Below are 25945 nucleotides of genomic sequence, written 5' to 3'. Positions count from 1 at the left end.
GAAAGGAAAAGAAGCAAGAAGAAGAGAAAGAGGGAGGGAAGAAAGAAGGTAGGAAGGAAGAAAGGGAAGGAGGGAAGAAGGGAGGGAGGGAGGGAGGGAGGGAGGGAGGGAGGGAGGGAGAGAAGTTGCAAGGAGCTCACATTGATCCAAAAAAATGAGCTAAATTCATTTTGGGATATATCACTTGTTGAAAGGAGAAAGATCTGTTGTGTTCTCTTCTGTTCACTTTGGCAGATCAAATTAAACTTTTGTCAATTGTTCCTTGCGTTTATATAAATTATTTAGTGTGAGCTGCCATTTATGACATTTACAATTCAGTTACTTCAGCCCATTCTTGTCAGTCTTGAAACTGACTTTATCTGTTGCTCACAAAAACCTTTCAGACTAGCAGTGGTCCTTCATTTGATTTAGCCTTTCATTGGTGGTGACAGAGAAATGGGAAGTAAGATACTTTAGCAGAACTCCCTCGCTCTTTCCTTCCCTCCCGTCCTCTTCCATCTCTAATCCTTCCCTCTCTCCTTTCACCCCGCATTCTGCCTTCCCTTCTTTCCTCCCTCTTCCCTCTCTTTCCTTCTGTTTGTTCTCCCCTCCTCTCCCTTTCTCTTTCCCTTCCCTTTCTCCTTCCCTCCCCAGCCCTCTTCCCCTCCCTTGCCCTCCCCTCCCTTCTGTGATGCTAGGAATCTCACACTAGAGGGAAAACAAAAGTAGCACCAGTATTTATGGTTTATAATGAGAGCTAATTTTCATGTATTTCTCAGGCAAGGAGAAAGAGCTCCCCCCCCCCCAACTAAGGGCAAAAATAAGCGATTATTTTCAGGAAACCAGACAGTCTTATTTTTATTCTACAATTGTTTACTGTTTTCTTAGGATCTGTTTTGGAGTATAAGGTGTAATGAGATGCAATCATTTATTGTGAAGTCTTGGCTGAGATTTCGGAGGGAGGGCATCTCAAGAACGCACTGTGGGGTAAAGTAGGGTGAGCTTGTTTGCAGGTTAGAAAGAAAAATGTTCATAAAGGCCTCAGTCAGCCATTCTTGCATCATGGAAAATTAACAGGCAAGGCATTAGGGATTTAACAAATATAATTAAGTAGTGGTATGAAGAGATTGCACTTCTGTAAGCCAGGTTATGAGTGCAATGCATCTTGATCAGTGTCACTTCTCTCGCTATTCTTCCCCATTCTCCCCTCAGATTTAGGGATTTTTGCAATAGACCATTAAAGCCAGGAACAGAATTACGAGGCCCCATGAGTTAGTCCTTGTAGAATTGTTCAAGGCTCCCAGCCCGCATGCTTGATTCGTGGATTGTTTTTGAGTAATGAACACCCATGACTCACTAAGTATGTTTTAAGACCCTGTAATTTGAGAGCTAAGTCAGGAACCCCAAATCCCCAAGTCTAGGAGTTATGAGGTTTGGGATTGCAGTTTCATCTATTCCCTTTGTGGAGATATTCCCTGGTGATTCAGTAATCTAAAGGAACATTATAGAAGACTTGGAATAAGGTCCTAAATAAAGTGTGTTTTAAAAAACTATGTTGTTTCGAAAGGGTATCAATGTATGTGAATTAATGCACCTTCTATCTGGCAAATATCATGTAACCCTTTTACTAATTAAATAAAAAATATGGAAAAACAACAACAACAAAAAAAACCTATGTTGTCTCTATGAATGACATCTATTCCTTTGGGCAAGTTGGTCAGATGACTGAGTATGGGTTAAGAAATCACTATGATCAAGTGACTCTGTGCCAGAAGTTAATGTCCTCATTGTTTATCAGGAGGGATGCCTTAGACTGCATCTCTGAAAAGTGAATTGTGTTACATGAAACCCAGTATTACTAGTTGCCTTCAGTGATTAGATGTGCCTGCCTTCAAGGCCTTTGGATGTGGTGAAATCTATACATTTATATGTCTTCTTTTCTTCTTCTTCTTCTTCCTCCTCCTCTTCCCCTTCTCCTTGTCTTCCTCCTTCTCCTTCCTTTTTTTTTTTTTTTGAGACAGAGTCTTCTGTGTAGTCCAATTAACATCAAACTCTCCATCTCCTACTTGAGTCTCCTGAGTGCTGGAATTACAGTCATGCACCACCATATCCTATTTACAACTAGGTGTCTTTTTGCACCCCTGAAGCCATGAACTTAAAGAGAACAAGTTTTGCATCTGATTTACTCTCGAACCCTTTTATTGCTGTTGCCCAAATTATATGCACCCTTCACATTTCCTACAGTACCCGTATACAACCTGTATGATTGTTTAGATTATCATACAACTAGAGTTTCATCCTCAACATTCAAAACTCACTAAGATACATACACAGATTGTATATATATATATTTAAATTACTATATATATTAAAATACATACACAGATTATATATATATATTTTTTTGAAATTACTATATATATATATTGACACACGGGGGAAGATTTTGGTGGGGGGCAGTCCTGAGGCTTGAACTCAGGGCCTGGGCACTGTCCTTTGGCTTTCTCAAGGCTAGCACTCTACCACTTGAGCCACGGCACCACTTCTGTTTTTTTTCTATATATGTGGTACAGAGGAATCAAACTCAGGTCTTTGTTGCATGCTAGGCAAGCATTCTACCACTAGGCTAAACTACTGGCAAGACTGGTTTAATGGCATGTCAGTAGTTACAGAATTATATAACTAACTGATACATGTAAAATAAGAATCCGCCTTTCCTCACTTAGTGACGTCATACTTGAGAATAAAATGGGGAAGCCAGCAAAGACTTAGAAAGATTTTAAGCTGAGCTGTTGGTTCCTATCTGTGAAGCTCTTTAGTGTTAGAAATTGCGAATTACTTCCTTGTACATGGCGAATGGCTGGCATCGCAAGGCCAACGGACAATAAATTCCATGGTGCTTCACTGTAAATCCTGCTGAAATTCCAGAAATAGTGCACATGGTCTCCTCCCTGCCAGTGAGCTGCAGAAGTAACACGGGACAGGGGTGGATGCCTAGAGACAAGCGCCTGGTATGTGTTGTGTACATGATACATAGTTCTGTTGACTTTCTGAGTATATTTTGCTCAGGGTAGTTTGGGTGACAGATTTCTTTCTACTCTTAAGGGAGGTTATTTTTTGTTATTGTGATGGTCATTTTATTTTATTTATTATTTTATGCCAGTGCTGGGGCTTGATCTCAGGGCCTGGTCACTGTCCCTTCGATTTTTTTGCTCCAAGCTGACACTCTACTACTTGAGCCACTCCTCCACTTCCAACTTATTGGTGGTTAGTTGAAGATAAGAGTCTCATGGAGTTTGTTGCTTGGGCTGTCTTTGAATTGCAGTTCTCAGATCTCAGCCTCCTGAGTGGCTAGGATTACAGACATGTGCAGCTGACACCCAGATGAGTGTACTTTATGAGTGCATTGTTGTTGCCACTATAATTAAGGTCTAAGGATTTTTTTCTATAAATTCTTATAATGAGACTTACATATTTTTTTCTCTTCTAGTTTTAAAGAATGTCAGAATGTTGAAAATGGGAGTTTTAAGTTCTGTATATTTTAAGCAGTAGTTAATTGACAGTTTATAATTAAATTAATCCTACTAATAAAAATCAAAGGCTTTTACAAATCCATGAAGACATTTCCTGTTTCTAAGTTGGTATAGTTTGTAATTGCTGTTTCTGATAATAATCGCATTTTGTATTTCCTATTTATAATATAGGTTGTGTGTAGCAGATGAGAGACTCTAAGACATCATTTTTCCATTTAATGTCAAATGAGGTTTGGATATTTTTTTCTTATTGCAGTAGGAATTAGTCCATGTAAAGTTAGCCTGGGATGGAGTTCAATCAGAAAAATCACCTACAGTTATTTTTTATCTTTTAATCCAGGACTGGGATCAAGAGCTGTTCTGCATGGGCAGGGTACCTTGATCTCATGGAGTACATTTCCAACCTGGTCTTCTCGGGAGCAGATTTGAATTGGTTGTTTTGGAAAAGGAGCTATGAATTTCTCTCTCGACCTTCACACAGGGCAGGCGGTTCACTGCCTGGCAAATGCTTGGCACCTCGTGTACATCTTCCATAACAAAACCTTGAAGCCTTGAAATTGTCACAACAAAATGGTGCTTGAGGGGCCATGTTTACATTGATCATCTTTCAGCATTGGTGCCCCAGCCTTTACACAGAGCACAAATTACTTTAGCAGAGTCGTGGTTAAAGCCCATGGACTGTTTTTGTAGTCTGGTTGCTGTGGTAATGTGTAGCCTTCCATGGAACTCTTGGTCTCCTGGGAAACCGAAACCTTCGCAGCTGTCTCAGTCTGTTTTGGTGTTATATCTGGTGGAGGTCTTCACCAAGCTGGTGGCACACTAAGCTGGTGGCATGCCAAGCCATCAGTTCCTGTCAACAAATAATGTGGAAACAGTATGGTTCATTCAGGATACATTGTATTTAAAAACAAACAGTTCCTTATTCCTTTCCCAAATCATAGAGGGCCTTTGAAGCATATCCAAGTCTGGCTGAAGGCAGAGTTAAGTGAGGCCTGGAAACATTGCTGGTCAGGATAAAGATCTGAATAAGATGTGGGAGAAGGGTAGGGAAGTTTATGGAGTTGCCATGTCTGAGAGAAAGAGAGAGAAGGAAGGCCAGAGAGGAGAAGATGGTTCAGGAAGAGGATGTGGGTTGAATCTGGCAGTCTGGTGTTTGAGGGACCATGAGGAAAGCGGAAACCTCAGCTTGAAGGACAGTAGAGACAGACAAAAGCTTCTTTCCGTAAGAACCAAGATAACTGAATATATAAGGTCCTGAGTTCAAGCCCCAGTACTGGCACAGAAAAAAATGAAATAAAAGAGCATAGACATAAGAATAACTAACAATTAGAGAACATTTACTATGTGTTCTGGCTGTTCTAAGTGTTTATGCAAATAACATTTTTAATCCTTTGCTATCTACTGGGATGGGTACAATTATCTTGCAATTATTATCCCCATATTAAAACCAATGGAACAGATGCTCATAGAATCTTAACATACTTACAACCTTAAGGCTGGTAAATGGAGAGCAGAGATTCCAGCCCAGTTTGTCTCTGAGTCATTACGCTTCAGTCTGCCTGTTATTTAGAAAGGAAGGCAGAGTGACCCAAAAGGTTGTATGACAGGAGATGATGACCAACTTGAGAGATCATAGAAGAGATTAAGTTTTGCTCTTAAATGTGTTTGTGGATTCATTTCTTCACTCATTAACATATTTTTGTGTGTGGGGGGGGTCATAGGGCTTGAACTCTGGTCCTGGATGTTGTCTCTGAGCTCTTCAGCTCAAGGCCTACTGCCCTACGCCTTGAACCACAGCCCCACTTCCTTTTTTCTAGTGATTAATTGGAGATAAGAGTCTCATGATCTTTAGTGCCTGGGACACCTACCATCCTAGGAGAAAGCTGAAACCTTGTCTGTTGCTAAGGCTCATAGTGTCCCACAGTGCTTAACTATGGGACAAATGTTAGGCATATTAACTTTTAAATATATATTTAACTTTTAAATTCCACATGATCATTCCCAAAAGTAATCACTGTTATATTGTTTTTCAAGAAAAACAAATGAAAACAACAAAACCAAGAATAGTGGCATAGGGCCGGGAGTTTGGCCTAGTGGTTAAAGTGCTTGCCTAGCATGCATGAAGACCTGGGTTCAATTCCTCGGTACCACATACATAGAAAAAAGCCGGAAGTGGTGCTGAGGCTCAAGTGGTAGAGCTCTGGCCTTGAGAAAGTCCAAGGACAGTGCTCAGGCCCTGAGCTCAAGCCCAGGACTGGCAAAAAAAAAAAAAGAATAGTGGCATAGAGTGGTCAAGCACCTTTTCAGCGGCCGTACACAGCTTGGGGAGCTAATGAAGCAGGTATCTGCCACAGAAGTCTTGTACTAGCATCCATCATATGGTTGATGGTCAGAATTGTATTTTAAAGGATAAAATGAAAGACAGTTCACTTAGTGCAAAGGCCTCCTGAGAGAAGCTAGAAGCCAGCTAAACATCTGGTGCCTGTTCTCCTAAGACAAAGGGTTGATTCCCATTTTGCCCATGATTTGAACTTGGGAATCTTCTGGGACAAGTGGAAAATTAACAGAAGAAGAAACAAGAATACAGCTTTGCTACTTGTTAACTCTGGTTAGAAAGTCTATTTGCTTAACGAAGTGGAAACTGATGGTAGATTGTGCAGGTAGTATTGACCTTCTTGGGTTTCTATCTCTTGTTCCGAGGGCATTTTGGAATCTTATCCTTCTGCAATGGGCTGGAAAATGTCATTCTTTGTGTTTCTTTGAAATAACAAAGATTTCATTACACTTTAAGTTGACAAAGAATTACATTTCTATCAAGTAGAAGTTGTTTAACCTTCCCAGCAGTCCTGTGTGATGGTTCAGAGGGAGATTTGATTTAATATTTTAGGAAGCACAACAGCTTCGCTTAAAGTAGTTCTAATTTCAGGATCTGGACTTTGAAGTAAGAGGCAAGCAATTCCCTTCGAGTCACATTTTTCCAGCTCCAGCCAGCTGTGACCCTAACCTACTACCACAGCTTCCTAAACAACTTGTGAACTATTAAAGAACCATCTTCACTTTCACAGTAGATTCCTATCACTTTCTCTTGACAAAGTTACTGTTGAGAAATGTTTTCAAGGACTCTACCGGATAGATGGATTTTCTAAACAGAAAAAATGCAGGAAACACTTTGGGGAAGAAATGAAGATGGGAAGTAGGTAAAGCAATTCTGTGAGTTTACTTAAGGAAAGTGTCCCAGAAGGATGTCAGAATTGCTAGCTTCTAAGGTCACAAGAGGTCTTGAGCCATTGGGTGATCCAGTTTATACTTGGTTTGTTATATTTTTCCTAAAATATCTCTGATAATTGGCCATCAAGTCAAGCTAAGTAGTTCGGAACAACTTGTGAGAAACAAGACAATTTATCATGGTGACAGATTTTAGTCTGTTTTCCTAATGGAAATTTGGATCTAATTTGTCTCGTCCAAGAGATTTGTCCAGACCAAGCTGCATATTACCCTCCTCCTCCTCCTTCTCCTCGTCCTCCCTCTTCTTCTTCCTCTTCCTCTCTCTCTCCCTCCCTCTCCCTCCCTCTCTCCCTCTGTCCCTCTCTCCACTTCTCCCCCTCTCTCCCCCTCTCCCCCTCTCCCCCTCTTCTCCCCCCCCATCTGTGCCATGAGCACATCCCAGTCCCATAGGGGGCTGTGAGCAAACTGTGATGGCTGCATGTTGCTTAGCCCTTCCCTCTCTTCTTTTTTCCCTCCCTCCTTTTTTTCCTCCCTCTGCCCTTTTGTACTGGGGTTTGAGCATAAGGCCTTGTGGTGCTTGCCTGGTAGGCCCTCTACCTCAACCTTGTAGCTCTCAACTTTGTTATTTGTGAGGTGGGGTCTCACTTTCTTCCCTGGGGTCTGCTGGATTAAGATCCTCCTCTTTAGGTTTCTCATAAGCAGTAATGACAGGAGTGATGGCGCACTGAGCCTGCCTTTTCTGATGAACTGGGGAGGGGCCCGGGGTGGTCTTAGGAACTTTTTTGTCTTGGCTAGCCTCAAACCTCAATCCTCCTGATCTTGGTATATAGGTATATGCTATGGTACCCAGGTCTTGGCTGTGTCTGTGTGTCTGTATGTGTATCTGTATCTGTGTATCTGTCTGAAATAAGAGGATCTCAAGTTCTAGACCAATTTGACTAATGTAGAAACTTTGAGACAAGCCAGAGATAGACACGCACATACAGAGTCTGAGAGACAGGGCCTGGGGAGGGGTGGTGGAGGAGGAGGAAGAAGGAGGAAGAAGGAGAGAGAAAGGGGGCGGGATCCTGTCAAAAATGCAGGCTTCCAAATATGATTTCTCCTGAAAGTGAAAATATAGGGATTTGATCTGTAAGACAGCTGTGTATTTGTAGAGAACCCTGACTAATACATTTTAGTCATTTTGAAGTGTGTAATTCAGTGATGTTTGTATCTTCATAGTGTTGTGCAACTACCATTACTACTTAGTTCCAGAGCGTCTTTTAATCACCTCGAGAAGAAATTCCATTGTCAACTAGCAGTAACTTCTTGTTCCCAGTTCCCTGGCCCCCTGCAAGCTTCATAGTTCTGGACATTTCATAAAAATGTAAACACACAATGTGTGACCTTTGGTGTCTGGCTTTTTTCACTTCACATAATGTTCTCACACTTCACCCATGTTACATTGTGTATCAGAACCTCTTCCCTTTTTATGGGGAAATAATATTTTTACATGGATAAGAGTATTTTTTTTATTTCAAATCACATTTTTATAGAGGCATTAGGGATCAATTTTACTCTAGTTTGAACATCACAAATAGAGCATTTCAATGAATTCTATAAGATCCTTGTCATTTTTGGATATTTTAAATATTTATACTATAACCCTCATTCTTACTTCTGTTTTTTTTTCATGTTGGCTCACTAAGAGTATTTTCAAATTATTAGTTGGAAGCAGAATCTCAGATGATATTAGTTTTGTTAAAAATAAGAAGTAGAAAATTACTTTAGATTTGACCAAATTTTAAGTAGAATGATGAAGTAAAACCTATTTTAGAACCTTCCAGAATTAGATGGAATTAAACATTTTTGTTTTTTTTTTTAGTGCTGACAAAATTATTATTTTGGTACCCAGATGATGTGGAAGTTGGAGTGTTGCTAAATTTTATAATCCAGCCTCTAATGATCACAGCAGTGCTTCTCTGTTTTTCTGTTCACTACATTACTGAGACATGTTAGTCTAACATCTGTTAAGATTAGTACTTTAAGATAAGGAACAAGAGTCATTTCAAGGCTATAATAAGTACACGTTGAGAGAAATAAAATGCATAATACACAGATATATGGATCTTTGATTGTATATCAGTGTTATAAATAATAAAGTGATTGGAATGAACCTTTGTATTAGGTGTAACAGGGAGATAGCAAAAGGGGAAAGGCATTTGTCACTTTAGCCCCTGTGCAAATACCAAATTCATTCAATTTGTGCAGGTTCAATTTCTGTCTTTTTAAACACACTGAGTTGCCTAAATCAAGACCGTCTAAGATTCTGTGCCTCAAAAAGATAGTGAAATATTTCATCAATTAAAAAAAAAATTCTTGTTATTTAACCTCAAGAAGCAGATGTTTCAAGGATTTTTTTTCACATTTCACATGCGTTAATTTGCATAACTGTTAAAGATAGAATTTCCATTTCTTTTTTTAAAGTATAATTTTATTGTTATTAGTAAGGTGGTGTACAGAGGGGTTACCATTTCACAAGTCAGGCAATAAGCATATTTTTTTGGACAATGTCATCCCTTCCTTTGCTTTCCCCCAGTTTTCTCACTTTTTTGTGTGTGTGCTTTCTATTTTACTGTATCTTTTACATGTGACAGGTCACACATGACAGTCATACAAGGCCTGGGTATAGCCGAGTCATTTCTTAACATATGGTCCAGGCTGCTCTTAGCATTAACTTCTGTGCTTGGAAAAGTTCTCCCCTCCCCTCCCCTACCTTCCCCTCCCCTCCCCTCCTCTCATTTTGTGCTGGTCCTGGGGCTTGAACTCAGGGCCTGAGCACTGTCCCTCAACCTTTTTGCACTCTACCACTTGAGCCACAGCTCCATTTCTAGTTCTTTGCTGGTTAATTGGAGATTAGTCTTTTTCAGAGAATTTTTTTTTAGCCTCCTGTGTAGCTAGGATTACTCGTATGAGCCATCAGTACCTGACCCCTACTTCATAAGTTCAAGTGAAATTAATGTTCTTGTTATTAAATGTTCCCCTCTTTTGGGCAGAAGATAAGGACAATATGATTTCATAACCATTATTTGAGTCAAATATCATTAATAATTTTTATTGATTCACCCTTGTATTCTTTTTTTTCTTTTTGCAAATCTTGTTGCTTGCTTATTAGACACTTGGCCTCATGCTAGGCACAGGAATGCAGTGACTCAGCTTTTGCCCCTGAGAATTTCACAGTGTGACAAGGGAGATGAATATCTGAACAGATCATTTGTGTTCCATGTGGAGTTCTCTGGCTCTGTCTGAGAGATGGGGAAATCTTCACCGGGCATTGCATTGGGATCTGGATGCAGATGTCTGTCTGGGAATCATGACTGTCCTGTCCTTCAGGCCAGATCCTGAGATCTTATGGTGTATTAGGGATGCAACTAGTGCCATAGCTACACATGTTGTGTTCCATATTGAAGGACAATACAAAAATTGCCTCCAGTCACTTCAGGACTGCCTGTGGTGCACTGAGGGCTCCCATGGCATTCCTCTATCAGCCCACAGGATACCCAGTATCCTCACTGGTCCTGCCTGACTTCTCTCAGAGGCTGAGCTGCCCACTGCTCTGGGAAGGAAGGTCCAGGGTCTCCGAATCCCCTCCCAAGGATCCCAAGACCCTTGCAGAGGGTCATGTCCTGTTGTATCATAAATACTCTTCTGTTTATATGAGCTCATGTCCCTCAACCCCCCAACCCAAATTTAGTTCTCAGTATTTTTCCAGGGCATTCAAAATATGGAGCAAAGAAGACAAGACTTATTTCTGTATCAATTTTCAGACGTAGTTTCTTTCTCTCTCTTTTTAAAAATCTCTTTGTGTGTGTGTATGGGGGGGGTTATAATAGATTATTTTCAGAGGCTCCCAGGGAATGGAGACTGTTGTCCTTTGTGCGAGGAGGGTGACATTTTGGGAATCATCAGTCTCCCTCTGGTCCCCCTCTGGGACAAGTGGTTATAAGACAGAACCATCAGGGAAGAGCTTTTTATACCCTCTCCGCCATGGCAATAGGAATGTTTAGTGCTCTCTGTTGAGAAAAGGGTTAGGTGACTGTCCGGGGTGGGCCAGAGACATAGGAGGTCGAGATTCCTTGGCTTCAGCACCAGCAAACAGATACTCCTTTAGAAATCCAGAGAAATGTATAAATTGGAAATAAGAAAATTCTTAAAGAGTTCCAAATCCACTTTTCCAAGAATAGTTCAGGAGAAATCTTTTTATACCAATTCCCATGTGGTGGAAGACAGGCCTGGCAAAGAAAAGGTCAGCTGTCAGGCTTCCTTAGACTGGACACCCTTCAACATATGGCAGCAGCAACCCTGATGGTGATGGCAGAACTGTTCACCATAGCCAAGGTATGGAGATGGCCCTGTTGACCTTCAGTGGATGGACAGATGAAGAAAATATGGTCTGGTACACAGTGGAATTTTACTCCTGCAGTAGGAAGAAGGATACTACATCATTTGCAAAGAAATGGAAGGGCCTGGAAAAAATCATGCAAGGTGAAGTTAGGCCCAGAGAGGCAAAGAACGCATGTTTTCTCTCCTACGTGAAAGACAGAGTGACTTTATAAAGGCATAAGTAAACACGTAGGGGCTGTATGCAAGTGAACACAAGCGTATTAACCCAAGTATGGTATTTGCAGGGAAGAATTCAGGTGGTGGAAACTCCTTAGAACAGCAAATTCACTGTCCAGCCCTATGAATATCAGGCAACTGGTACTTGAAAGGCTCAGAGAGGGGAGGTCAAGGAGATGGAGGAAGGAAAAATGCTGTTAAAAGTTAATGTGTATCCTATGAAACTAGGAAAACCGAGGTGGGGTCTCTAGGGCTGTTCTAAGAATCACAAAGGTAAAAAAGGAAAAGGCAAAGCCAAAGTTCAGCAACATAAAACAAAAATGGAAATGTGTGGATGTGGCCCCAGAAACTACACATTTAAGTATTTTAGTTGCTGTCTGTTGAGAATTTTTTCCCCTGAAAGGATGCGATGCCTTAAGACCAGGAGTATAATCTCTAGTTTCTTGAGATGGTATCATTTTCTGTCTTCCTTTCCTTTCTTTTCTTTCCTTTTTTCTTTTCTTTCTTTTTTGGGCTTGAACTCTCCTGGGCACTGTCTCTGAGCTCTTCAGCTCAAGGCTACCTCCCTACCCTTGAGCCAAGTCCCACTTGCTGTTTTCTAGAGGTTAATTGGAGATAAGAGTCTCAAGTTCTTTTGTGCCATTGGCTTAGAACCTTGATCCTCAGATCTCAGCCTTCTGAAGAGATGGTATCCTGCTCTTCTATTTGATTCTTAGCCTGGAGTTCAAGGGACCTGCTATATTTCACAGTGCCTACAACATTTTTTGCGATGTGCATGTTTTAGAGATAGTTCATACTTGTATGAAATTCTTGAATGCTTGGTGATAAAGAAGCCCCTGATACAGAGATGTGTCATGGCACATCGGTTGGGGAACCCATTCTCTTAGCCCCATTAGCCCTCACATCTCATGTCATCTGTATGTTTGGTTAGTTCCTTACTGCTTTTAAAGTCGGTAGGCTGAGCTATTGTGTGTATTTGTATGTATCAATTTGATGACTCTTGTTTAAGCTATGGATTTCTAAGTTATAAATTGTTGGATACTGCTTACATAGATAGATAAAATTTTTTATAATTTTTTTCTTTGCTCCAACTCTAGTCTTTAGACCACAGTATTGGACAATCTATGACAAATTTCAACAGGATGTTCTTATTTCTGACTTTTGTCTTCTGAGTTATAGTTGATCTTGTGTGTGTGTGCGCATGTGTGCATGTGTGCATGTGTGCGCGCACGTGTGTGTTTTGTCCAAATCTTGGGATTTAAACTTAGGGCCTGGGCACTGTCCCTGAGTTTTTATGCTCAAGGCTAACACTTTACCACTTGAGCCACAACTTCCAATCTTTAGAAGTTCATTAGAGGTAAGAGTCTCATAGTGTCAGGAGCATGGCCTAGTGTTAGAAAACTTGCCTAGCATGCATGAAACTCCGGGGTCAATTCCTCAGTATCACTTACACAGAAAAAAAAAAAAAAACACGCATGGTGCTGTTGCTCCATGGTGGAGTGCTAGCCTTGAGAAAGCCCAAGAACAATGCCCAGGCCCTGAGTTCACGCCCTAGCTGGCTTCTGTTAGGATCCTTAGATCTCAGCCTCCTGAGTAGCTAGGATTACAGGCATAAGCTATTGACACCTGGATTGATCCCTTTTCTTCTTGTATCTTTTCTTTTTTATTTCATCCTAGGAGAAATTGGGGGACTTAGCCAAGGATTCTTTGAGATAGACTGGGTATATACACCTCCCATTCCTGGAAACTTGTACAGTTCACATCTTTCTTGGTTGTTTTTGGTTGTCTTCTTTCTCCCCTTCAAGATTTAGTAAGCAGAGGAAGTATAGAAGAGGTAAGTTTTGGGGGATTAAGTGAGCGAGTGCTTGTAGGACTCTTTGTCCCTGCCAAATGATCTTTATTTTTTTTCCTTTAAGAAAAAAAAGGAGTATTTTTCTTTCAGTTTCCCAATCATAGTGTGAATTCGTCTTTGCCAAGTAGCTTTTGGGGATTTGCCTGGGTCCCGTGTGCCAGAGTCAGAGCTTCATCTTGGCCAGACACTGCCACATATTGAAGAGAGCCGCTTCCAGGAAAGCTCAGAGCTGAGACTTGTGGAGATCTTCCCTTGATTTACTGAACCAGGCTTTGACACTTTAGGCCATCTGGAAAATTTTGGATCTGAGCATTAATATCTGTTTCATACATCTCATTTCATAAACTTTTTTTTTTTGCCAGTCCTGGGGCTTGAACTCAGGGCCTGAACACTGTCCTTGGGCTTTCTCAAGGTTAGTGCTCTACCACTAGAACCACAACAACACTTCCAGCTTTTTTTTTTTTAATGTATGTAGTACCAAGGAATTGAATCCAGGTCTTCATGCATGCTAGGCAAGCACTCTACCACCACTAGGCCAAACTCCCGGCCCAATAAGCTTTTTTTTTTTTTTAAAAGGAAATTCTTGCTTTTTTAAGATTTGTTCTTCATTTGTTTTATGTTATGCCTTTGGATCAAATACATATTTGATTGACATGTATCTGCAAAGAAAATCATCAGAAAAAGAGGTGATGTGTCTGTGCCGTCTTGGTGCTTGTGAAACCACTGGGCGTACATCAGTAAAGCACTCGTTACTGACATTGACTATTAGTGAAGTCAGGGTGTTGTGTTGGAGTTGGCAGGCATTCTTGAAGTGAGGCTGTACTTTTTCCCTTCTTTTTAGTGTGATTGCCTTGTAGCATCCCTCTCTCTGGCTAATTAATGCTGCAGTTTGTGTCTTTGCTTCAGTTGTATTTTTACAGTCTCTCGTTTCCAGTGCCTATCGGTGTGTTTATTTCTAAATGAAGATGGTGTCTCCAGAAAGTGGTTATAAGTCTATACAACCTGGGAACATGTTCTTGAGCTGGAGCTGTAGTTAACGTCACAGCTCATTTAGTACTGTGATTTGGCACTGTGCTCAGGCCAAATATGAAAAAATCCTCCGTACAAAAATAGCTTGTGACAGTTTGAGTCTTGCTTATGTTTTTGTATTTTTTCCCTGCAAATTAGCTAGCTGAATCCTTTGAATTTATTAATATCATCAGCCTTTTTATATAAAAACCTTTCTAGGAAACATAAATTTATAAATTTGCTGTGAGGAATAAATATTTTTGTTGTCTATGCTGTGTTTAATTTTACATGGAAGACATAGCTTTGCCCATGGCCTGTTTGGGAAATTAAGACATGCACACTCGATGGTTAAGAAATATGATGCTATTGTATACCATAGCATGAATTATCCATAGAATTCTTCGTGATATTGAAAAGTAAAGAATTAAAAGATGCTATTTGCATATAGGGGATGCTTATTGCATACTACAGTGAGGAGTTTGAAAGAGAGAAAAGGCTTAGTTCCTCCTTGATCACTGCTATAGCTGTATACTGTAGTAGCTGCTGTTGGCCAGTGATAGTTAATAGAAAAGCAGGTAAAGGTGGGCCATGAGCCATTGGAAGATGCAGCCAATTTTTGGTAGTGCTGCTGCTGATCACATCAACTCAGACCAGAAATGGGAACTGTTTTTTTTTTTTTTCTTTTTTCCAGTTCTGGGCTTGTGCTCAGGTTCTGAGCACTGTTCTTGGACTTTCTCAAGTTTAGAGCCTCAGCACTATTTCCGGCATTTTTCTGTGTATGTGGTACCAAGGAATCAACATAAATGTTTAATCCCCAGAAGATGACCATTGTCCACAGCCTGGCCCTCTGTGAGGATCTTTGGTAAATTCACCGTATCTGGTTAAATGTATGATTCTCAGTGCTTGCCCCACCTTTCGAACAGAAAGCCAGAGTAAATTAGGCAGGGTCCATGAAAAGCTGTAGTCAGTCGTGTTATCTGACTCATTTGGGCTCGTGAGCTCCAAGAAGACACTGGGGAATCCACTTGTTGCTGCTTCTGCTCACAGGTGGTCATCATGGCACCCCTACATCACATAAGTCCTTGATAGATACATCAAAAGTGACCACAGTTTTCCTTTCCAGGCTTGTAGTTTATTTTCTTTTTTGACAGGGTCTGTGTTTATTCTGTGTGGTTTTCTTGTGCTTCATTTCTTTGGAAAACCCCTTTGTGCAAGTCCCTGGGATGTTGAAAGCTCTGGCAGTTCCCACTGGCTTCCCCTCACTTTGCTCTGGGCACTTTTCTTTGGCACAGCTCAACTTTATAGAGTTTGGTGCTTACCTGGAGGAGAAGAAAATCATTCCTCTGAAAGTTCAGAGGCGGAACCCCTCCCGGGGTGATGGGCTTAGTCATTTCAGCTTAGTCATTGATTTAAAGGATAAAGTAGCCTTGAGGGAAATAAATTTTATTCTTTTACCAATTTTCTAAAGCATTCTGTTTATTTGATTTCTATTCCTAGGAGTCAAGTCATGTTTTACTTGAGATTAGTGGGGTTGAACCATATCAAATAGCCATTTTGTAGTTTAAAAAAAAAATAAAAGAAATGGCTCCAGTAGTGTCAGTGTCATCTAGTTAAAAATCTCACGCATCTATGGATTAAGCAGTAGCTTACTCTTCTAACAGTAAGTTGAGATGTTGTAGCTCAAGGTTGCTGCCAGTGATTTGCAAGGAAAACTAGTGCTAAAGTCTCTTCCCTTCCTGTTGATTCCTAGATCACACTGCACCTGAATCCCATCTCTTCAATCCACATTCACAACAAGCCTGTGGTGTTCCTGCTCAACAGCCCGAAGCCACTAGTCTGGCATCTGAAAACAGAGAGACTTGCCACGGGAGTCCCCAGACTTTTCTTGGTAAGTGTTTAAAACCCTCCTGATATGTCTCTATTTAAATATCTTAAATATTTTCCTGTGTTAGAGTTGGAACTCAGGGACTTTGACTTGCTAGCAAACACTGTACTTTGTGAATCTTGGTTTTGCTTTTCTTTTTCACATAGGCTCTTGCTTTTGCTTAGACTGGCTTCAGACTGTGATCTTCCTATCTCTCTCTCCCCAGTACCTGGGATTATAGACACGGCTCAGCCTTTCTCATGGACCATCCTTTGCAAGGACTTTAAAAAAGAAGTATCTTCTCATTGAAATAATACTAGTGTCCAAATAGTGCAACCTATGGAATTGTACGTTTAGCGATGTTTGCATAGACAAGCACTTAGAAAGCAGACACCACGATGGGTCTTTTGTGGCTGAAGAGTCAGGCATTAGGGCCATCTATGTGGCCCCAGCTTTGGTTTCAGCTCTGAGACTCACTCAGCTTGTGGCATCAGGAACAGAATAACTGTGCATAGCCAATGAGTGTGTGGTCTCCAACCATAATAAACATGCATGACCCATTCTGTTTGTATATACCACATGCCTCATTTCTGATAGGAGGAACTGTTTGTTGAGAGAATGACACTGTGGGTTCCAACATGAAATCATTGGTATTTTCTTTTTTTAAAACCTTGGAACTCGGCTCTTATGAAACAATCCAAATATTACCTCCTATTTGTAAATCATGTCCTTTTGAGCATGCCAAAACATTTGAGTTTGCTAGTTGTGGAGAAATGGATGGGTTGTTGGGAAGAGATTTTTGGGCTGTGATATCATGTCTGATGAAGATGAGCTACACTGCATCTTGTTAGTGACAGTGCCTAGTCCCTTGCTCCAGCCCTCCTGCACAGCTTTAGGCTTTGCAGTCTCCTGCCTACAAGCATCTGAGAAAAGCAGAATCCTTAGTTCAGATTTTCCCTTTTGCCTAATAAAGTAAGCTTATTTCCTCCCCTAATCATTGCCTTTAATCCTGATGCGTTGTTTCTCGTCATTTGCATTGGAGTACTTTTGCAAACACAGAGGTATGCACTCCATAAAGTTAGAAGCCACAGTTAGTAAGGAGATAAGGAAATGCTAATTAGGATTCTAATGAACAGATGTGGAAGAAGTGGTAGAGTTAGAAAATCATTTTTGCAGATATTTTGCTACAAGGGGATTGGACAAGAAGCACGAACAGGTGCTATGAGGGGGAAGGAGTTTGAGGAACAGTGTATTCACATAGTCTTCCAATATCTTTTGTACTTTTACTAATTATGGAAGAAAAAAATACCACTCACATACACTGGAGACACTCAGCACTCCAGTGACCAAAATTATGTCAGCAGTATGGGACAGGTAGATACTGTGTGTATAGAACTGTGAAAGAACAGAGAACATAGAACCCGAATCCAGACATCCAAAAATACTGGACAGTTGGCACTGGTGGCTCATGCCTGTAATCCTTCCTAGCTACTGAGATCTGAGGATTGAGATTCAAAGCCATGCCAGGAAGATAAATCCCTGAAACTCTTACCTTCAGTTAATCAACAAAAGGCCAGTGAAGCGGTGGCTCAAATGGTACAACACCATCCCTGAATGAAAAAGCTAAGGGAGAGTGCAAGGTCCTGGGTTCAAATTTCAGTACTACCTTCCTGAATATGAGAATCATGAAAGAATTTGCTTGAAGAGCCATTGCAGATTAAATAAAGGTAAAAAGGTCTTGTGATCTCAAAATGTAACCTATTTGGTAAGGGTGGGGTAATTGCCTTAAAGGACACAAGAGAAACAATATATGAAATTAAAAAGTACTGTATCAGGGTAGCATTTAACTTAATAATGGTAGTTGTTATGGATGTGACTGTGCTTCTTAGGAAACAACCTATATCCATTTAAAGCTTAAGAAACAAATAGCTCAAGAAATACAATTTATAGGCAGAATAATAAAGCAAATGTGGCCAGATGTAAAAAGCTAATACATGTAACTAAGGAGCATACTAGAGTCCCTTGTACGTATGCTTGCAATTTTGCCATAAATATGAGTTACCTTCACAAAGAAACATTTCAAAACTCAAGAGATACATTTATAAGGTAGGGGTAACTGAGAAATCAAGTTGTAGCTCTTATTACTTTATTATAAAGGCCAGAATGGCATTGTTCAGATTTTTGTTGTTATAAGCACATTTACTTAGTACACAGTGCATTTCAGGGATTGAATGCAACTCTAATGTTATCTCATTTAAGTCTCCCAGTAACCCCATTGTAGAAGAATATTAACCCCTTCTGCAAAGGAGGATCTAAGACACAGAGATTGAGCAATAACCTAAACCATATGGCTAAGTCCTGGCAAAACTGTGCCTCAGACCCAAGGTGGACTATTCCAGAAGCTCTTACGTTAAATGAATTCCCTTCCTACTCAATCACTATCATTCTTCTGTAATTGAAATTATTTTCAGTACTAAGACTGAAGGCTGTGATCATAAAGTCCTCACACCATACAGCCTACCACCCAGTGCTGTAGGAACTTGCAGTGTACGGCCATTTAAATCAGGTGTGGATTTACCCAATCATCCAGAAACTATTAAATCATCCGGAAAGGTATGGAACCAACCCAGATGCCCCTCAGTTGATGATTGGATCAACAACTTGTGTATTTATACACAATGGAATTTTCTATGCTGCCATCAGAAAGAACAACATCGCCCCATTTGTAAGGAAATGGAAAGACTTGGAAAAAATCATATTAAGTGAAGTAAGCCAGACTCAAAGGAACACAGGCTCCATGGTTTCCCTCATTTGTAGTAATTAATATGCATCTAGGATTCTCCAAGCAGAGGATTACAATAGCTCCAAAGCTATGTGCATATGGCCATATAGGATAGGGCTAAGTGAAATGAGTTCCACGCTAGGGAAACAAGAGATTTATTTTTGGTTGTTTTGATTATACTAGGTGAAATTATTTCTTTTCTCTTTTTTCCCCCTTATTGTCTGTCCTCTGTTGTTGCTATATCAAATAAACACATAAATGTGTATACAAGGTTTGGTACCTGTTGTATATACATTCATGTGTTTATTTGATTCAGGGAAGGGAAGGGGGAAAACAAGATAATGAAACAAAGGACAAAGAATGAACCAGTGTAATAGCAATATTTACAAGACAATATGTTGGAAATGAACTTTACAACTTGATGGGGTAGGAGAGGGAAAGTAGGAGAAAAACATGGGAAGGGGTAACAGTGTTCAAGACGTAATGCGCTCACTACCTTACATCACCCTGATAATTAAAAAAAATCTCAGAGAGATCATACAAACTTATTTTTATTGATGCAGTCATTTGTACTTTGAAGGAAAACTAGAGTAACTCAACTGGGTAACTGATGTTGGAACTTGCAACCTAAAGGGTTTTGTTTTCCTAAAAAGCATTGGGAAGCCAAGCTCATATCTATAATCCTAGCTACTCAGGAGATCTGAGAATCGCAGTTTAAAGCCAGCTTGGGAAAGGAAAGTCTATGAGACTCTTACTTCCTAACCACTAAAAAGCTGAAGTGGATATGTGGCTCAAGCATTGAGCAAAAATGCTCAGAGATCCTGCCCTCGCCCCCAGTTCAAGCTCCAAGACCAATACACACACACACACACACACACACACACACACACACGCACGCGCGCAGATATACCAAGGAAGTATAAAGGTTGGAAGACTCATTCACTTTGGTGGGAACACAAAACAGTTTTCTGGGAAAATGAGTGCTCAAATCCCCATGTGTGGAGAAATTTGTCCATAAATATCCAAAGCTGTATTATTTATAACAATAAAAAACCCAAATGTCCATCAACTAATAAATGGTGTTACATCTGTGCAATGGAATAGTAATTGACCATAAAAAAAAGACATAAAACAATATACAAGAAGCTTGTATCCTTGGTGTACTGGTGGCTCATGCCTGTAATCCTAGCTACTCAGGAAGCTCAGATCTGAGGATCACAAGTCAAAGCCAGCCTGGGTGGGAAAAAACAGGCCAGTCCATATAGACAGAGTATAGGAGTTATTACGAGGGGCATGTCAAAGGGAAGAATTGGAAGTGACTAAGGATGGCTTGTGGTTTCTTTTTTCAGGGTGACAAAACTTCAGGAATTATATATTGATGAGTATACCACAGAATATTGAAGGTTGATGGGTGTGGAATTTTGATCCCAGGACCTCATATATGCAAAGCATGTACTTTACTGCTTGGCTACTCTCCCAGCTCAGAACTAGATATTGAAGTGTACATTTTTACAATTTTTCTATGTATCTAAAGTTTTAAAACTCTTGCTTTATTTGCATTCCCAAACTAAGTATTCTATAGTCCTATAAGGACTATAGAATAAGAGGTTGGGACATGTAATCATTTTTCAAAATGAGTCCCTAAAATAAGGTATCTAATGACATGAAAACACTAGTCCAGTCACCATAGTCGGCTCATTAATGTTAGAGGTAGTTGCTAGCATACTTACAAGGAAAAAACAAACACAGATATCTGCGATTAAGAGAGTTTCAACTTCTCCCAACCTCATTTTATTTTGGGATTACTGCTCTGTGATATCCTTTTATTCAGTCATTTACCATTAAACTCAAGGGGGAAAAAGATGTATGTATGCGAACGTATATGTGTTTGAGTGACAGACGGAATGGGATTGGCTGGGTGTTTCTGTCTGGTTAAGATGCAGCTACAAGCATAGGTAAATAGAATCATAGGATTTTTGTTTAAGGGTGAATTTTACTGGAGATATGGCTCAACTAATGAGTGCCTGTCTAGCAAGTACCAAGCCCTGAGTTCAAACCCCAGGATGGAAAAAACAAAAACAAAAAGCAAAACCCCCATAAAATCAAATATCAGTTTATATCTATTAGGATGGAGTTAATGGAAAATTGAAAATAAATGTGGATACTTTTTTTTTCTTTTAATTTTTTTTTGCCCGTCCTGGGCTTGAGCTCAGGGCCTGAGCACTGTCCTTGGACTTTCTCAAGGTTAGACCTCTACCACTTGAGCCTCAGCACAACTTCCGGCTTTTTTCTATGTATGTGGTAGTGAGGAATCGAACCCAGGTCTTCGTGCATGCCAGGCAAGCACTCTACCACTAGGCTAAACTCCAGGCCCAGATAATTGTTTTGTTTTGTTTTAAAAAACTCATTCCATATAAACACCAAATATATAACTCAGTATGCCTGTGCAGTATTTGGGATATTTTTATCTGAAACAGTAACCCACTATCTGAAATCCAGATTTAACTAGGTATAATACCTTGTATTTTATCTGACAATTCAGAGATTAACTTGGGTTTTATGTCTAGTTAACACACTGACCTGAGTGTCAGCAGGCTTGAATATTAGTTGTGTCTTGACCACTAAAAAATTAGATCAGTCATCAGATGAAATTTCCAAACTATTCAAGCTTCAATTCCAGTGTTGCTGTGATGAAGGAGTTGTATCAGCTGATCTCTAAAATTTCTTGCAGCTTAAAAAATTCTTGATTCCTCAATAATACCACTGCTAGATAGTATATCCCAAGTTAATTGGAAACAGAAAATAGCAATATGAGCATTGTCTCTTTAGCAAATCCAAGTAAATATCAAGGCAGGGCAGCTGAAATAAATGAGAGAAACCAAACTTGCTGCTATTGGCTTTGGATTAAAAACAAATCAAAACTTAATCCTAATGAAAAATGTAAATGAATTCCAGGAACATGCTTGATATAAAAAAAAAAAACAGCTTTACATTTCCAAGAATGAGGGAAGAAGGGAAAAGAAGTTCTGCTTGCCAAAATCTCGTTTATTCCTTTTACTTAAACTGGAGAGAAAAAAATATATCCAAATAGTTGGACCTTTGCCACTAAACCACAAGCAGTTCTCGGGTCTGCACTGCAGTTTGGATGACTGACAAGGCTCAGAGAAAAACAAGTGCTATTTGTTTTCCTGTACCTGGTATTTAACTGGAAATCAGAAGGCTAAATTCCCAATCAGTTGTTAAGCAGCCCCAGATGTGCACTTAAGCACTGTCTTGTGTGTAGCCATGCACAGCCTATAGACTGCACATGCTCAGTCCTTACCTTCTCCTGAAGCCAAGACTGTAACCCAGGGCTCCTGTGTCCACAAATGCCCTCAGAATAACTTAAGACACTCTATTGTGCTGCATTTAAAAATCTGGAAATAAGTTTTCCCCTTAATTCCTTCCTTTCCCTTATTTGACAGTCCCCACTCACAAAAGTGAACATCAACCTTCACAGTCTTAGCATATTTGGTGTAATAGGTTGTGTAGTCGCTTGTGTATTCGTCCAACACACAGTGTTGATATGATGCTAGAATGGAGCTAGCTTTTCAGGGAGTACTTGGGTGAAAAGCCTGTCACTGGGGACCTTCTATTCTGTGAGAAAGTTGGTTGAGAGATAGGGAGTGGTAGTTTGGGGTAATTAATGCCCATGTTAGATCCCAGAAATCGAATAAAATGAGAATTCTTCTCTTACAAGTACAACTGAGGCAACTTCCTTCATGCTGACTTCCTCCCTGCTGACTTCCGCTGTTGTCTTCCTCTATATTGACTTCCACCAAGTCAACCTTCTCCATGTTGACATCTTCCATGCCGACTTCCTCCACAGACTTCCCTCTTTCGACTTCCTCCATAGTGATTTCCTCTGTGTGGACTTTCTCTGTATTGATTTCCTTCATGTTGATTCCTCAATCTTTACTTCCTCTGTTGACTTCCTCCATGTTGACTGAGCCTTTGTGGACTTCCCTAATGACGATTCCCCTCAGGCTCACTTCTTTCATGTTGACTTCCCCTGTGCTGACTTCCTTTATGTTGACTTTCCCCAAGCTGGCTTCCTCTGTATTGACTTCTCCACTACTCGTCTCTTCCATGTTGGGTTCCTCCACATTGATTCTCTCCATTTTTATTTCCTTCATGAAGTTGGCTCTGGGGAACAGCATGTGGAATGTGAGTTATGTGGAGCTGCACATAAATACGACTTCCTGTTCAACTAGAAGTGTTTCCTCTATAGAAAGTGTCTGGATACAGACCCTTTCCATTGAGGTCTTTCCTCAAATAAGGTCTCTCTTAGGGGCTGGATTAAATAAACGTTTCAACATTGGTGATTCTTTAAATGTCACTGGTGGAATGACTCATTGTGTTCTGTGGGTATTCCAAGTAGCTATGTACCATGCATTTGTATTCCAGAGCTGCTTATCTGTTGGTTTTGTGGCTTGTCCTTAAGAGCCTTAATTATATGGGGCTTGATCCTCTCATGAACTGGGGTCAGTCAGCTACCATATTTCCTAGGAACGAGTTTCTGCCCCCTTTGTGGTGAGAGTACTTCCTAAATGTCACTGTGGCAATTAGAATATTGGACAGAGTCCAGTTCCATCTGGTAAACCTGGTCCAGAAAGGGTTTCTGAAAGATTCCCTAGGATTTATCCTAACCCCTTGGGGAAATGGATGGCTGTTGCCAGTGAGTGAGCGACCCCCAGCTCCTCCTGGGGTTTAGCCAGTGTAATTCCCTGAGTGACACATCCTGTTGGGGAGTGTGCACACAAGTGTAGACTTTTCCTGGCTCCGGTTGAACGTGTTGTGTCATGTCTTCGCACAGCCACAGCCCTAGCTCTGTGAAGGCATTGCTTTCATTCAACAAATTGAGGTTAAATAAACTGGCCTTCCCTGCGGAGGGAGGGTGGGTGCTTCTTTGTGTTGAATCCCATGGTGTCCTGTTCAGGCTTTATTGTGTAAGGCTGGTCTGGTAATCTGATGCTTCTGCCCTTCCCAGATGCTGGGCAATTGTATCAAATGTTAATCTTGGGTGCTGTGGGTGACATGGTGACAACCTTCAGAGAGTCACTTAGTAGGGGGGCGGAAATGGGTGTTTTGTAAGGGAGACTGCAGAAAGGGGTTGGGAATGGCAGGGGAGAATCTGTCCCTCAAGAGGCTCTGAGTGGCTGATGTTCAAGCTCATGGCTGGGCCAGGGTCCTTTAATTGTAAACAGTGGTGCCATGGCTAACGTTTCTACTGCCCATGTAGGAAAATGACTGTGCAAGATGGCCCAACTCTTTCCTGGGCACAGGTAGTGGCATTTCTTTGGGGCAACCTGCTTTTGGGGGTACCAAGTCCTTGTCATCTGACTTTCTTTCTGGTTTGGAAATTGGAGAAAGAGAGGGGAAGAGTCCCTTTGTTATTATTCTTATTTCTTGTTGTTCTTCTCCTTCCCTCCCCCTCCCCCTTCATCCCTTCTGCTCTACTCTTCTCCTCCTCTCCCTCCTCTTCCTCCTCCTCCTCCTCCCTCTCTCTTTGCTAGACTGCTCAATATGACCAAGCCACATCTCCAGAGATGTTGTTCACTGGTTATTATTAGGCTAGGGTCTACTTTCTGGCTGAGCTGTGATCCACCTATTTTTATGCTTCAATCGTCCCTGGGGTCCGATGTGTACTACTGCATTTAGCTCCTGCCTGAACTGGCCTGGCACCATGATTAACCCCCACCTCAACCTCCAGTACAGCTCAAGGTAACAGGTGCATGTCACTGTACTCAGCCAGGGGCTCAGAAGGGGGTATTGTGAACTTTTCTGTTTGCCTTTTCAAATAGCTAGGATTTCAGGCTTGAGCCATCTGCATCAGGGTGGCCGTTACTGTTTCTGTGGTCAGGGTTGAATTTGTATTCCAAAGTGAATCACTTAATGTGCCGGTGCCATGTGCTAGGCATTTCTTTAAACACTGTCCTAAATTGCCTTAATGAGTCTTTGTAGCAAGTGTGAGAAATGGGGACTATTGCTTTCTCTGGCTTAAGATGAGGAAATCGTGACGGCTTCCAGTCACTCTACACGGTGGATATGATGCCTGTAAAGTGCTTGCTTCATAACAGTGTTTGGCATATAGCAAATACTCAATAAACATTAGCAACACTAATAATACTTAGTAACTGTGGTTGTCAATTAGCTATAGAGTTCTCTATAAGTGGAGACCTGGTTGGAGACAGGCACATTGTCTGCTTAGAGAACATAATTATAATGTTATCTATAACTCTGATCTCTAGCAAGGATCCAAGAATAAGACTTCAGAACTGAATCCTTGGGTGTGTCAGGTCAGGTGAGGAAAGGTCTTGTTGGTGCCAAGAGTGTGGCAAACGATTTTTTTTTTTTGGTATTGGGATCTAGGTCATGCCAATTGGAAAGTGTTTTAAAAACTGTGTCTTTTGATCCTTCTCCCAAGAATGTGTTACTCTGGGCTCCTGGTTGGGCCTGACTGAAATCCTATCAGCTTTAGAATTCTCCATGATTCTGCCTCTGCCCCACCAACCACCTTTCATATCTGCCTGCTCTGGCCCTCTGCGGACACCTCCATACTCGTCCATCATTGACAGTGAATGTGCTTGGTTCATCCTTCTTGGCTATGCATGGAGATTATTGTGCTCAGGGACTGTCCCATGTAGACTGGAATATGGGGCAGGCACAAGATTATGAACAACTAGAAGAATTCTACCTTTGCCTGAGAGCTAGTTGTGGAAAGTTCTAAAAGAGCTCCAACCACTTGAAGGCCCTACCTCCATCCCTTTTTCCCGTCACCTAAGGAAATTTCCATTAGCCCCATTCTTCCCTAAACTGTCCTAGGGTCTGTGGTTGTACAACTGGCCAAACTATGCAGTCTCTTTTTCTCTTAGGGCTCACTATATCAGCACTCATCAAAACTCTATCAATCAGGATTTATCCTGAGAAATAGACCCAAGAGGAGATATTTCTGAAGAGATTTATTGCAAGGAATCAGCTTACTTCATTATGAGACTAGGTCAAGCAATCAGAGATCTACCGGAGGCTTCAGAAAGGCAGGTGATACATGTAGCCATGAATTG

The 25945-nt window shown here is 40.8% G+C and overlaps 1 protein-coding gene across 2 annotated transcripts in view; it reads left to right on the top strand.

The window, feature by feature from the left end:
* The window catches only part of Tgfbr3 (transforming growth factor beta receptor 3), a 172527-nt gene that overhangs the window by 86991 nt on the left and 59591 nt on the right, over positions 1-25945 (top strand). For both annotated transcript variants that reach the window (XM_090334180.1, XM_090334181.1), the window contains exon 4: positions 15947-16084. In XM_090334180.1, coding sequence (XP_090190306.1) covers positions 15947-16084 — 138 coding nt within the window. The remainder of the gene's footprint in view (positions 1-15946; positions 16085-25945) is intronic.

Source organism: Megascapheus bottae, chromosome 6, assembly GCF_031878675.1.
Source record: "Megascapheus bottae isolate mThoBot1 chromosome 6, mThoBot2.hap1, whole genome shotgun sequence".
In the NCBI taxonomy this organism is placed as follows: domain Eukaryota; kingdom Metazoa; phylum Chordata; class Mammalia; order Rodentia; family Geomyidae; genus Megascapheus; species Megascapheus bottae.
Note: the sequence above shows the minus strand (reverse complement) of the source record. Positions and strands in the feature narration are given on the sequence as shown.